At 39.8% G+C, this 13,918-nt stretch overlaps 1 protein-coding gene across 1 annotated transcript; it reads right to left on the bottom strand.

Moving 5' to 3' along the window:
- Window positions 1-5,681: 5,681 nt before the first annotated feature.
- On the bottom strand, window positions 5,682-13,865 carry metrnla (meteorin like, glial cell differentiation regulator a). Its single transcript, XM_077619957.1, has 4 exons — window positions 13,523-13,865; window positions 10,053-10,441; window positions 6,378-6,437; window positions 5,682-6,312 (listed from the first exon to the last, which is right to left on the bottom strand). Exons 1-4 carry the CDS (start codon window positions 13,627-13,629, stop codon window positions 5,993-5,995), a joined length of 876 nt encoding a protein of 291 aa, XP_077476083.1. The 5' UTR covers window positions 13,630-13,865; the 3' UTR covers window positions 5,682-5,992.
- Between the last annotated feature and the right edge of the window lie 53 nt (window positions 13,866-13,918).

Here is a 13,918-nt window from a genome sequence, read left to right as displayed (position 1 = left end):
TAGAACAAAACACATTTTAGGATACGTAGTATAAAGTCAAATCCAAAACTGAATAAATATCTATCCATTTACAAAAGACATTTAAATATAGCTATTATTTCCTATATCTCTGCAATTCAGGATTCAAGGTACATTTCTCAAAAACGTATTTTAATGATTCTACAATCTACATGCTTAATTCATTTATTTTCTTACCTTTTAAATAGGTTTAGGGTCCGAAGTAAAGAAAAAGAGACTCAAGTTTTATTCGTTATTCAATACAAGGAAAAAGATGGAAAAATAAACAGGATAAAATAACATGTAACAGGTTAAAGTAAACAGATAAAATAAATTTAATAATTATTTGATAATAGTAGTACCGCTCCCGCCCTCCGCTAGAGAGCAGCATGTGTCCAACAAGTGGCACTATTTTTCTTCCTCACGTTCTCAGCATAAATGTTTACATCCACTCAGTTTCATGAACTAATTGTCCTGCAACTTTCAGTTGTTTTCCAGGAAATATTTCATAGTTATGAAAAACGTTGCGATTAAGTAGTTGTTAAAGACAAACAAGCATTCACAATCATACTAATTCCCCATCTTTTAAAGGGGAAAGGTCAACAAAGGAAGGCCTGTGCTGGGATTCATGTCTTTTTTTTAATCCATTAGATTCCATTAAATGCCAATGATATCAATTCTAGTGAATCTGAAGTACACTGCCTCACTTAAAAGGATGATATCGAATCAGTCATAAAATGTTTTTTGCTCCAGTGGGGAGGTGAAAGAATTACACTTGTCGGGAAAAGGCACACAAGTGGAGACATTGAAAGGGAAAGAAATAAACATGGCCCAGTGCCCGGAATCAATCGATTGCTGATGTGTTCGCGGTTTAGAATCTGTAAACAGACCAGCTTCGCAAAGTGCTGTTGTTTTTGCAAAGAGGAGAAAAAAACGACAACAAATATTCAAGCCATTAAAATCCATTCACCAAGCCAGTTGTTTAAATGAGCAGGAATGGTCGTCAAAAAAATGTTCATTCACCGCTCGCCATCAAAGTCCAAGTTACGAGTCACCATTAGTGAGGAAATGTCAAGTTTAAGCGCACCAATCATTGGCAGTCACCCCAACACTTCCCAAAGCAAACAAGTCACATCCGCTTCATGCTGGAAAAACAAAGCGTGGACTCGCAAGCATCCATCACGCGACTCCTTCGGCGTCCGTCAAATGTCGCCGTTTCAATTGCGTCATCCATCACAGGCTAACAATCGGCGAGGACGGTTCGGCTTTACGAAGTGTTCTGAAAATGTTTTTTTCACCCGGCGACTGAGGTCAGAGGTCAGAGGCGGTTTGACCCAGTTGCTGTGCACGATTGTTTGGAGTTGAGAGAAATGTATTGCCGTTTGAAAAGGTTTCTTTCACACAAGTGCCAAAGCAAACAGCTTGTTATGCTTCTTATTAAAGTTTAGACATAAACAAATTAAATCAAAAAGCCAATAGACGTGTTCAAATATCCAGATTTTTGCCAATTGTATTTTTTGACCCTTTATTTAAAAACTTTGAAACACATGCTCTTGTCACCATTTGTTTCTCAGCAAAGATGAGAAAAAGACTTAAATAACATTAAAGTAGATTAAAATAATCATCATAATTGAATACCAAAATCAAGTCATTGTCTGTCATCTTGGGTAACAAAATTTGATGGATGATATTTGATATATTGAAAAATTTGTTCTATTTTTGTTGGATAGATATGAGACCATGACATTTTGGATTTGGTGATTTTCATTGAAATTTTTATGTATTCCCCTTGTTTGCGATATCATTAATGTTTGTGAAAATATAATTATAATCTTATTTTAAGGACACTCATATAGTAGTTCATTCTGAAAACTGATTTCATTAGATTTCCTCATAGTTAGTTTCAATGTCCTGAATTTTCCTGAATTTGTTATCAATACCCTTAAATATAGAATAAAAATACTTGAAGATGACTTGAACTAAAATGCATGTAAATTGCATCATTTATTTATTTCTTAAATGTAAAATAAATAAATGAATACTACACGTTGAGTGTGTGTGGATGTAAAATTTCCGCTGTAATTTTTGGTCAAGACAAAAAAAAGGATAAGGAATACCAATAGAAAACATGCAAAGCGCCCATAGAAAACCTGATTGCGATTTGCAGCGTTAACGACCCAGGCTCCCTTTTCAAGCAGCTGTCAATCACAGCACTGTGAGATGACATCATGACGAACCGTCACCCCCGCCCTTGGCCCGCCTCCACTTCGGCTATTGTTGCCATGGCGCGGCTGCCAAAGGCAACTGGTTCCCAGTAAATCAAGTCCACGGGTGGGGGTGCAAACATATTAAAAAAAAAGTCATTTGAACACTCTTCTGCCGAGGGGGCTTCAGATGACCGAAAAATGGGTACACGGTCGATTGGTCGCCGATCTTTTGGTCGCCGGTCTTTTGGTCGCCCGGAAGGTAAGTGATAATTACCATTTAAATCGTTGCTCAAATTCCCTAAATACAAACTGCGAATTACTATTTAGTCATACTTAATGCCCTAGTAATTATTAGGCTAAAGAAAAGCTCCAAATTTCCCGGACTTTTATTGTTTTTTGTTGGAGAACTTGTTAAGACCCTGACTAACGTAGCTTCTTAAAGGGACAACGCATGTACATACAAACTCTTATACACTCACACGTCGGCTCAGTGAACCTGCTCATGGCCATTGTTGGCTTTTATTGATGTGTAGACCGTGTTGTTTTACCTTGTTTTGTCGCCGGTCTTTTGGTCCACGGTCTTTTGGTCGCCGGTCTTTTGGTCGCCCGTTGTCGCGGTCGGGGCGAACAAAAGATGGCGACCAAAAGACCGGCGACCAAAAGACGGCGACCAAAAGACGGCGACCAAAAGACCACGACCAAAAGACCACGACCAAAAGACCAGCGACCAAAAGACGGCGACCAAAAGACCGGCGACCAAAAGACGCGACCAAAAGACCACGACCAAAAGACGGCGACCAAAAGACCGGCGACCAAAAGACCGGCGACCAAAAGACCGGCGACCAATCGACCGTACACGGACAAATGGGGGGTCTTGGTGACCTAACGTTCCCGGATTATTTAATATTGGCTGCCAATGACGGCGATGGACTTCTAATTCATTTGTTCGGGGGCCTTCCGCTTGACGTCCAACTCCGTCATTGGCAGCGAAACTAGGGATCGCCACGACGAAAATCTTTGAAAGGAAGCTAAAGAGGAGCCGCAGGGGCGAGTTGGAGCATCGAGGAAGATCGAGTTTCCTGTCACGTCACACATCCCGCATTGTCTTTGATACCTGATCGTCCGTCACATGTTGACCTGAAAGATGGAAATTGAAAGACAAGGGTCTGCGACAAAAGGGATCGCATGACAACAGTGGAGATGAAACACAGTTTGTCAAAGTACTCACAACATCCTTTCAATAGGGGTGTGTAGACTTTCTATATACACTGCGTTTTGTGTTTGGCACCAGCGGTGAGTTTGAAGAAAGTCTCGGTTTCTGCTAATGTCGTGTCAATGTAATTTGGCTCCATATTGTTAATTTGAGATGTTATATATTTGGCAAGGTTAGGTTTATAGTTAGTTTTTTTCATTCATTGTTGCTTACCTTTTGCGTTGGTATTGTTGGACTTGGTCTTTTGGAAAGTTGACACGGAATTGAATGCTTTTATTGTCATTATACAGGTATACAGTAATCCCTCGATTATCGTGGTTAATGTAGACCAGACATAAACGAAAACTGCGAAGTAGGATCACCCTATTTAAAAAAAAAATACATATATTTCTTTTTACTACAGTGTTGGGTCCTGGATTTTCCCATTTTTATGAACTTTAAAATATATATATATATATATATACATATGTATATATATGTATGTATATATATGTATATATATACATACATATACATATATATTAATGTATATATATATGTATATATATATATATAACTTCTATGCTGAGTTCTAGTAGCAAGCGGAGAATAGGGGAGTGGCTTCCGCTTGCGAGTTTCAGCGTGGATTTTCACATTTTTATGAACTTACAAAAATGTCAAATTGAATTAACAAAAAAAATGTGCCCCAGAAAAAAAAACGCAATGTAGTAAAGCCGTGATATTCGAGGGATTACTGTAATGAGATAACACTTTTAGTATTACGTCTGGAAATACATATTTACATACTTAAACACAAAGAATGTGGATATGAGATTTATCCGTTTCTTGTCCTAAAAACCTACCATTTGGAAGGGATGTTATTTACAAGTTGACTTAGGATTGTTGCTCACTGATTGTGGGTGGCGGCCTACTGTACTACAATCGGAAGCAGGGCGGTGTGTTTATGTGTGCTGGGAGTCAGAGACACGCGCTGACTGTGGCCACACGCACACACTTTTTTTGGGGGTGGGGGGGCACAGAGACCCCATTGATTCCAGCTAATCAAGACAGCCAGGCTGAGGGAAGCTGCACGTGTGAGGGCGACTGTGTGTTTCAAGACATTCTTGACATTCCACTACTTCCCGAAGAGGCCTAAAATATTAGCCAGTGGTCTCCCCTCAGCAGTTTTATAGGCCTGGAGGGACCCGCCTACATTTTGTGCCTCTTTTTTTTTGTCTTTGCACCAAAGAAACTAAGAGATGAAAACAAACATCTTGATTTTCTCTTGATTGCAGGCACGAGACGAGCGTCACGTTTAAAACGGTCACACGAGTGAAGAAAAAATGAGAGAAAGTGAGTTAATTTATCAAGATGGCAAATAAAATGGACAATGATACTATTATAAGAATTAAATCAAGTATATGTAGTATTGAGAATTTATTTTTGATTCAAACGTGTGTATAGCTTTTCAAAATATTGATTTAAAATGTGTTTATATTTGAAATTTATTTGTTTTAATTTTAGTTTCCATTTTTTTTTCACAGATTTTTCATTTTATTGGATTAGCGCCGTCATATGCCTTTTGAATGTCAAAAATAAATTGGACGTCTAGTCAGACTAAACCATTTGCATCCATAGCCAGTCCTCCCAGTTTAAACCGATTGGCCGTCTATCCTTGCCAAATAGCAGACAATGAATTAATGACATTAATTAGCTATGGTCATTGCCCTTAGTGTCAAAAAGTGAGACGGTTCCCAATGAGAAGTGGTTGCCATAGCGATACTGTTTGTCTTTCCCAGCCGGGCAGTTCCAGGACGACCGTTTTCAGTCGGAATGCAGACGTGGGGTTGGGGGTGTTGATTTAGCATTCCAATTGGCTCTACAGATGAATATTTAAATGGCAAAAAAAAAACTAATCAATAAGAAGTTGAAGTTCAGGTTGTGAAAAACTGTTTGGGGGGTGGCAATGCCTCACTGGACGGTAGGAATGAGCGCCTTCACTTGTTCAGGGAACAATGGGGTCTTTCACGCAGACCTTGACGCACGCCTGACCCTCGCTGCAAAAAAGCCAACCGCGATGCATTCAAATGTCACTCTTTACTTATTTTGATAGTGAATATTGTGCTTTTTCCCCCCAATTTCCATCCATTTTGCCCAAATAACTATTTCTAACGTTATTTTTATTCATATCCACATGTCCTTTTGTGTCATAGATAACTTAGATGACATATTAAAGAAATGCTTTGACTTTGGTTGCTTAGTCTGCAGAGTAAAGATTCCCCAAATGACATAAGAGCATATTTTTATTCACATAGGCAGAAAGTTTTTGCTTCTCCTTTTTTTTCACCATTTTATGCATTTTGTAAAGAAAATAAAAAATAAGCTTTTGACTTTTTCTATTTCTGTAGTAAGAAAAAAAAAGATCTATACATCGGCTGCCATATATACATTTTAGTTTTAAGTTTGTTCATTCACATTTTGTACACCGAAAAAGGGGTGTGCTACATTTCATCCAGAGGGGGGGGGGGTCTGGCTGCCAGACTGTCAGTCTCAAATAAATCCCCAAATAGGGTCACCGGGGGTCCCGAAAGCCCACTCAGTCCGTGTCGAGGTGACATGGGTTTGTCCCGAGTCTCTGAGCTCGCCTGTACCAACGCAGGAAGTCGCCGTAGCGCGTGGCGCAACCCATGCGAGCCTCGCCGAAGCGTAGCGTCCCCGTGAACAGGATGTCGTCGTCGCTGACTTTAAGGGCGCACTCCCGCGGCATGGTGATGCTTCCCGACCAGCGTCGTGCCCTCGGACCCCCAGGGACAAATACCTGCGTCTTTTGTCTATACAGGCGGTGGATGTCCACGTTGATGGATGTGCGATTTTCCTTCGTGTCCTCGCGCACCGACGTGACCGTGCCGCGAGCCACTGAACGAGAAACACGTAGTTAGGACGCTGTGATTTTAGGGGGTGCGTTTGAAAAATGCACTTACCGAAGTCTTTGGTGCAGACGGCCAATAGAAGTTGGTCCTCATTGCACAGGTGACAGGCTTCTAATAAAGAAGAAGAAAAAGACAAAGTTCATGAAGTGTATTATTTAAACTTATTCAATGTTCATACCATTTTTTGTATTAAAATATGTCTTTTTTTTTTACTTTTGAGGAGCAGTCATTTGAAACCATCTAAGACCAAAATTCCCTTAAATGATAAAAATCAAATGTTATGACTAAACATTTTGGGAGATATTGCCAAGGTGATATTCATTAAATCTTGTTTACATTATTTGGACATACTATAACATGATTTTTTTTTATTGTAAGTGTATTATTTTAAAAAATGATGCAGTCACTTATTCAAAATTTATACATTTTTTTGTATTAAAAGATGTATTTTTATTTTATTTTTTTTTACTTTTGAGGAGCAGTCATTTGAAACCATATAAGTCCAAAATTCCCTTAAATGATAAAAATAAAATGTTATGACTAAACATTTTGGGGGATATTGCCAAGGTGATATTCATTATATCTCGTTTACATTATTTGGACATACTATAAGATGAATTTCTTATTGTAAGTGTATTGTTTAAAAATATGATGCAGTCACTTATTCAAATTTCATACAATTTTTTGTATTATTATTATTTTTTACTTTTGAGGAGCAGTCATTTGAAACCATCTAAGCCCAAAATTCCCTTAAATGATAAATATCAAATGTTATGACTTAAGATTTTGGGGGATATTACCAAGGTGATATTCATTATATCTCGTTTAAATTATTTGGACATACTATAATATGAATGTCTTATTTATTATATCTAAGTGTATTATTTAAAAAATGATGCAGTCACTTATTCAAAGTCCATACCATTTTTTGTATTAAAAGATGTTTTTTTTGTTTACTTTTGAGGAGCAATTATTTGAAACCATCTAAGCCCAAAATTCCCTTAAATGATACAAATCAAATGTTATGACTAAAAATTTTGGGGGATATTGCCAAAGTGACATTCAAGGTGCTCAATACAGTTAATGTAAATCTACTCATTTACATTATTTGGACATACTATAACATGAATTTATTATTTCTGATATCTAAGTGTATTATTTAAAAAAATATGCAGTCACTTATTCAAAAAGTTCATACCATTTTTTGTATTAAAACATTTTTTTTTACTTTTGAGGAGCAGTCATTTGAAACCAAATCCCCAAATTCCCTTAAATGATAAAAATCAAATGTTATGACACAAGTTTATACAATATTGTACTTGTGTATGATTGTATCAATTGTTTTTTTACTTTCTATTCCCAATTTAAAGTATGCTAAATGAATTTCAACGTCCAGTACAAGACTTGAAAAGCCTGCTTGGGGTCTTGACATCACAGCTGTGACCAACAAAAATAGCACTGAACTTAAGACCATCCAGATGACAAAATGGGGGTTGGCCAGGGGCAGTGGAGCATAATCGTCGGCTTATTTGCTAAACAGTCGGAGGCTGTAAAATCAAACGCTCCTACTTAAGAAGTTGCCTCTGGCTTTACAGCCTGTTTTTTTTAACACCACGAGAAAGTTCAAAACAGGAAAAAAAATCAAAACACCCATAAAGATCCGTGCACCAAAAGTCCAAACCACAATAGAAACTAGTCCTAATCAATGATAAAAAAATCCTTATTCATTTAAAGTACTCTGTCAACTTTACGGACTTAGTACAGAGCCTTGTGGAACGCCACCAGATTCATTTTCCAGGGAGTCGTTGTGTAATTTGCGGGCTCTCGCAGCATCAACTTTAATTTCGAGTTTTACGACCGTCCCAAGCCTGAAGCGGATACGCCGATTGTTTCCCGAAGCACAAACTTTCTGCAACATTTTGTCCTTCCAAACGCGCTCGCGTGTCGACAGTGAATCGTGACCGCAGGAATGAGAGCGAGAGCCGAGTCAGCATCTCGCCGGGGTCCCAGTGATCGAGACCACTTCAGAGACGGGAGCCACATCGGGAAACATCTGGACCCACGCGGCGCCGGGCGCCAACTGGAAGCGCTTTAAAAAAAGTCGGCAGAGTTGATGAGGTCGCAATAACGACGGAAGCGACGGTGGAACATCTGCCCGGAGAACGTTACGGCGTCACGGAGAACGAGCGAGATGAGAGGAAATCACTGGAGCGTGGGTCAACTTTGTGAAGCTCGCCAGAAGGGCTTGACGACGCCACATCACGACGTCCGGAATCGTGCGCGGAGGGGAAAAGTGTGACTGCCAGGCTTAAAGGTTCAACAGATAGATGCAAAGTGTGGAAACACATGCTGCAGTTTCAGGGTGGGGCGCTTGGCTGCCGGCTACCATTTTACATATACAATAACACTTTCACAGTCACACAAGTCTAGTAACATAAATACACAATAACACGGGCTCAGAAACCCCCTCTCACATGGACCCTCAAACATAGTTCCACATCCACATGTCGAATCAAATGTATGAGCACGCTCAATAAGTCCCAAACACAAACTCAGTTTCGAAAATACATCCAGAAACAAAGCAGCACTGCAAATCACTTCAAAACAAATCTACGTTTCAAACAAAGACATGAACATAAAAATGGAGCTTAATGTTAATGAATGTTAAGACCAACCGTATGTATACATGTGTATATATGTGTGTATATATGTATATGTATATGTGTATATGTGTATATGTGTATATGTGTATATGTGTATATGTGTATATGTGTATATGTGTATACAGGTATGTGTGTGTATGTGTGTACATGTGTGTACATGTGTGTACATGTGTGTACATGTGTGTACATGTGTGTACATGTGTGTGTATGTGTATATGTGTATATGTGTATATGTGTATATGTGTATATGTGTATATGTGTATATGTGTATATGTGTATGTGTATATGTGTATATGTGTATATGTGTATATGTGTATGTGTATATGTGTATATGTGTATATGTGTATATGTGTATATGTGTATATGTATATGTGTATACTATGTGCATATAGGTATATAGGTATGTGTATACGTGTGTGTGTGTGTATAGGTATATAGGTATGTGTATATGTGTAGATGTGTAAATGTGTATATGTATGTATATATATTTCATGCAACACGCTTATTTATTTATTTACTTATTTATTACCTATTTATCTGTCTAAAATGTATTTTCCTGTGTCTGTATTCTCAGCCTTTTGCTACTGTGACAGTGAAATAAAGTTATCTAATCTAATCTAATCAGTTTCAAACACACCGACCCAAAAATTAAACCTGAAACACACAAACCGTGTTTGCTCTGTCGCACACTGACTCAAAAAACCCACACAATTTTAAACCCAGGCATAAAAACAGCTTCAAATCAACAATAACACTAACACACAATCCTTGGAGTCAATCCTTCACAAATACATGATTACTCCATCCTTAGCGAGCCCTACCGCCACTTCCTTTTCATTTTTTGGGGGGACACGCCCACGCTCCAATGAAGCGTTTTGGCAGCAGCACTTTAACATTTTCTTGTGATGCTCATCATCTTGCTGCAAGATGTCGGAAAGGCTGCCAGATAAAAAGCTTCAATTTGAATTCCCTCCCCACCCACTCTCAAACCGTGTCGGCCATTTTTCCCGTGTACTTCAATTCGCCAACGCGGTGGAAACGTTAGTAGAAAAGCGGCGCTTACCTGCCGGGGAGGGGCGGTCCCCCGTGAGCTCGTCGCTGACGAGCTCGTACTGGAAGGCGGTGACGCGGCGACTGATGTCGGCGCGGGGGATGGCCTCGATGAAGAGCGCCCCCTCCAGGATGCCGAAGCAGCGCACCAGGCCCGCCGCTTGCTCGTGCTCGCGCAGTAGTGGACGCAGCCATCCGTTTAGGTCCAGGTAGACGTTGGTGCCGCTGGACTCGGGGGCGGGTTTGACGCAAACGGAGAGGCGGGAGGCGGCGGGCGAGAAGGTGTTGGGGCGCAGGTTGACGATGATGGCGCCCGTGGGGTACAGCCACTCTAGTGAGCCCTGCGAGCAGCGCAGGTAGACCTGCTCCACGTCCCGCGTATGGCCCTCGTGAGTCAGGCCGCTGAAGGGCAAAAAATAAAGCATGTTAAGACTTTTAGAAGAGATGGTTGCAAAAATAAATATACATGATTATTTTGAGATGTTACTTGCAGTCATATAAAAAGGTAGACTTCTTCATTTCACAGGAACATGGACATAAATTCGTTGTGTTATTTTTCTGGCACATAATCAATGTTATAGATCTCACAGTGAATCCTTTTAAGTGCTTTTCTCATGTAAAATAGCAAAGGACAATCTACATTCCCTTTGACAGTATAGTCCATTTGTTTCAGCTGACACAATGAGGTCCGCCTCTTCAGTTTTATAAAAATATTGTAAACATTTATATCAATTGCACAACATACATTCAAATACAAACTTGTAGTACTGTAAAGCAAGTTTACTTCTGCATGGTTATCCTTTAGCACCATGCACCGTTAGCAAGCTAGATTGAAACATCTACTGTGTGCTATTGTTGTAAAAAGAAAATAAATGGCAATAATAATACATATTCGGCCAATGATCAGCTATTTGGCTGTGTGGATGGACTCGATATAAGGACAATACTTCTATAAACTTCAATAAATCTTTGTAACGTAGTCTTCCCTCGATTATTGCGACTTCACTTATCGTGAATTCACTTCTTTGCTATTAATTTTAGCAACTCATAAGCGGAAGCCACTCTTGCTACTAGGATTCAGCATTGATGAAAAAAAAGTTATAATAGGGGTGACCCTACTTTGCGATTTTTCAATGGTTGCGGCCATGTCTACATTAACGGCGATATTCGAGGGATTACTGTTTTTCTTGTCCCATATTAAAACATTTAAAATATCTTTGTTCTTGGTGTCTGATGAAACAAAATTCTCCTGGCAAAAAAAATCATTTTCATTGTACATATTTTTGCAGTTTGACTTTAACTAGTGTGAAAAAGAACGACTATATTCAAAAGTCCCACTGCTGTTATGTATACAGTTACCATTCATTACGCATGTCTGTTTTTTTCTCCCACTTTATCCCCTCAAACCTTCTTCTGTGCAGCTGTGTTTTCAATAAACAACAACATTAACAACCTCAGAGGGAGTATTTTATACTCCCTGGTTGCAAAGCAAAAAAAAGGCAGTTAGATCTACCATTGTACGTGACCATGCAGCTGAACAGGACAAAAAAATGTTAGTCAGGTTTTTATGGGGCAAATCACTATGGTATTTCTGGTATTTTTAAAAAGTAACTCCTCAAAACTTGGCTTACACAGATGTGGACATCACATTTTTGGTCATATCGACCATTAAAATTAAAAGTGTGGCCACAATGAGGCAAAATAAGATGCCCAGGACTCAGTCAGAATTATAGGATTTAGGAAAAAGATTCATTATTTTTCAAATAACTTTTATGATTAAAATAAATTACCAGTACTACCAGTAATGAGGAAAAATTGAAAAACATGAGCCACAAACTGGGCTTTCCTGAGTTGAATTATTACAATTAATTTTGGTGCCATTTATGTTAATCGAGGTCCAATCCAAGCAAATTTCCCTCCATTTTAAATTGAAACCAAAAAAACGTGTACAATTTGTACTCACAGTACCTGATGGCTAGTTATTTTTTTTTATTTTTATTTTTTCTCACTACGACAAACTAATGATAAACCGTAATTGGGTTTTCCTTTGCACCATACAATCGCAACCCCAAAAATGTCTATCTTTTGCACCCCCAAAAACTTGCATAGTGGCTTTCCGGCAACATTCCTCTTTTTTTTTCAAACTGTTGTCATCAGCTTAAAGTAGACTAACTTTAGGAAAGTGCTCCAGTGAAAACGGGGGCAACAGGACCACCCTCCCTTTCCCAAAGCGGAGACGTGTCCAACCCCCTTGAACCCTTTGGCAGGACCATGAATAGCCAGCCGTCCTCACGCGCAACAGAAGCCAACTTGCTGCAAGTGCAAATGCAGGTCACGCCGACGACCCCCTCCGGGGAGGCCCGTCCGGCCGGCGACCGACCGACCGCCTCCTGAAGAACGCGACCCATCCATCCGTCCGTCATTCTGCGGCAAAAGGAGGCAGGAAGCCATCGCGTCCTGCCAAGCGCGCGGTCGGTCGGGCTCTGGAGGGAGAAACGCCCTGTTTCCTGAAAATGACCGCCCCCATCAAAATCCAAAACGCGGAGTACAGTAAAAAAAAAAAAGGGAGGGGGGTTTAGGGGGGATGGGGGGCGTACGCCAGTCAGCGTGCCTTTAATTAACTCGAGCTTCGTCCCACTTCCATCATTTCTGCGTGCAATTATAGCAGCTTAGTCAAGAGGCCGGCTAATGAAATCCAGATCATTGGTGCGCGGCTCAAAGCATTGAACGCGTTGCCCCCTCCTGACTGTAGGATTTAGGAGGGGGGGTTTGGTGAAACCACATTATTCAAGCGAGCCCTTGAAGACCAAAATATTTGAGCAGATGTTTGACAGAAGGGGGTGCGATCAAACCTTGCAAAAAGAATTCGGGATTATGCCATATTATTTGTTTGCTCATACGCAAGTGGCTCAGTGTGTCTAAAGACCACTGAAATGATTTTGGTAGCCATTGACGGCGATAGTTAGTTTTAACAGTTAAAAATGTAGAGGCCATATTATAAGGATTAAGGGAATGTGTACTGCTTTTGAATATTGTCCATCTTTTTAATCTTATGGTTGCTTTTTGGATGCTTTGTCATAGATGATACATATTTTGACATTCTGGTCATGAGCAACTACATTTGAGATGGGAAAAAAGTGCAAAATGTTGCTGATGGTAACAGTGTAAGGTGGAATTGTTCAAAATCGGATAGTTTTTTTTATTTAAAGACATTTGAGAAGAAATATTTGTAGCAGTTTTAAGTGTACAGAATTTGATGAGCTCGATCCAATACATCAGGGAGAGAAAGAGTAGTTAATACAGGAATAAAGAGTATTTGAAATCATTTTTAGTGTACATTATGGCCAATTAAATAATATAAAAATGACGTATGCAGCTAAAATTGCATTTTTACACAGAGAAAAGTTTTTGGTGACAACTTTTACAATGCTCCAATTTGTTTGAGGTGTTTTAAGTGAAATTGTTGTGTTTTTTTAAACTCACCTGCCCTTCCAACTGCACTGATCGCTCGAGTACTGGCCAAGAGAAGTCCGACATCGGCCGAAAACGAGGAGAAGGAACCCTAAGAAGTAGACGAGCATGTTTGTCATCGCCTCTTCTTCACCTCAAAGTGGCTTCAAATTCCGCCGCCTCATTTCCTTCTCGCCGTCCACTCGGCTGGTCTCATTCCCGGATGACTCTTTTCTCTCCTTTTTCGTTAAAAGTGGTCGAAATGATCATCCACAAGTTCGATGCACGCGCTCCGTTGAGTTTCTTTTTGCCAGCGTTTCGTCGAGTGAGCTGCGAATTACAAGATTTGACGGCGACCCTGAACGCTCCTCCTTCCCGGCGCCTCATTCGTCACTTGTTTAAAGAGGCGTTCATGGCTTCATTTAACTG

The sequence above is a fragment of the Stigmatopora argus genome, chromosome 14 (genome assembly GCF_051989625.1).
Source record: "Stigmatopora argus isolate UIUO_Sarg chromosome 14, RoL_Sarg_1.0, whole genome shotgun sequence".
NCBI classification, from domain to species: domain Eukaryota; kingdom Metazoa; phylum Chordata; class Actinopteri; order Syngnathiformes; family Syngnathidae; genus Stigmatopora; species Stigmatopora argus.
Note: the sequence above shows the minus strand (reverse complement) of the source record. Positions and strands in the feature narration are given on the sequence as shown.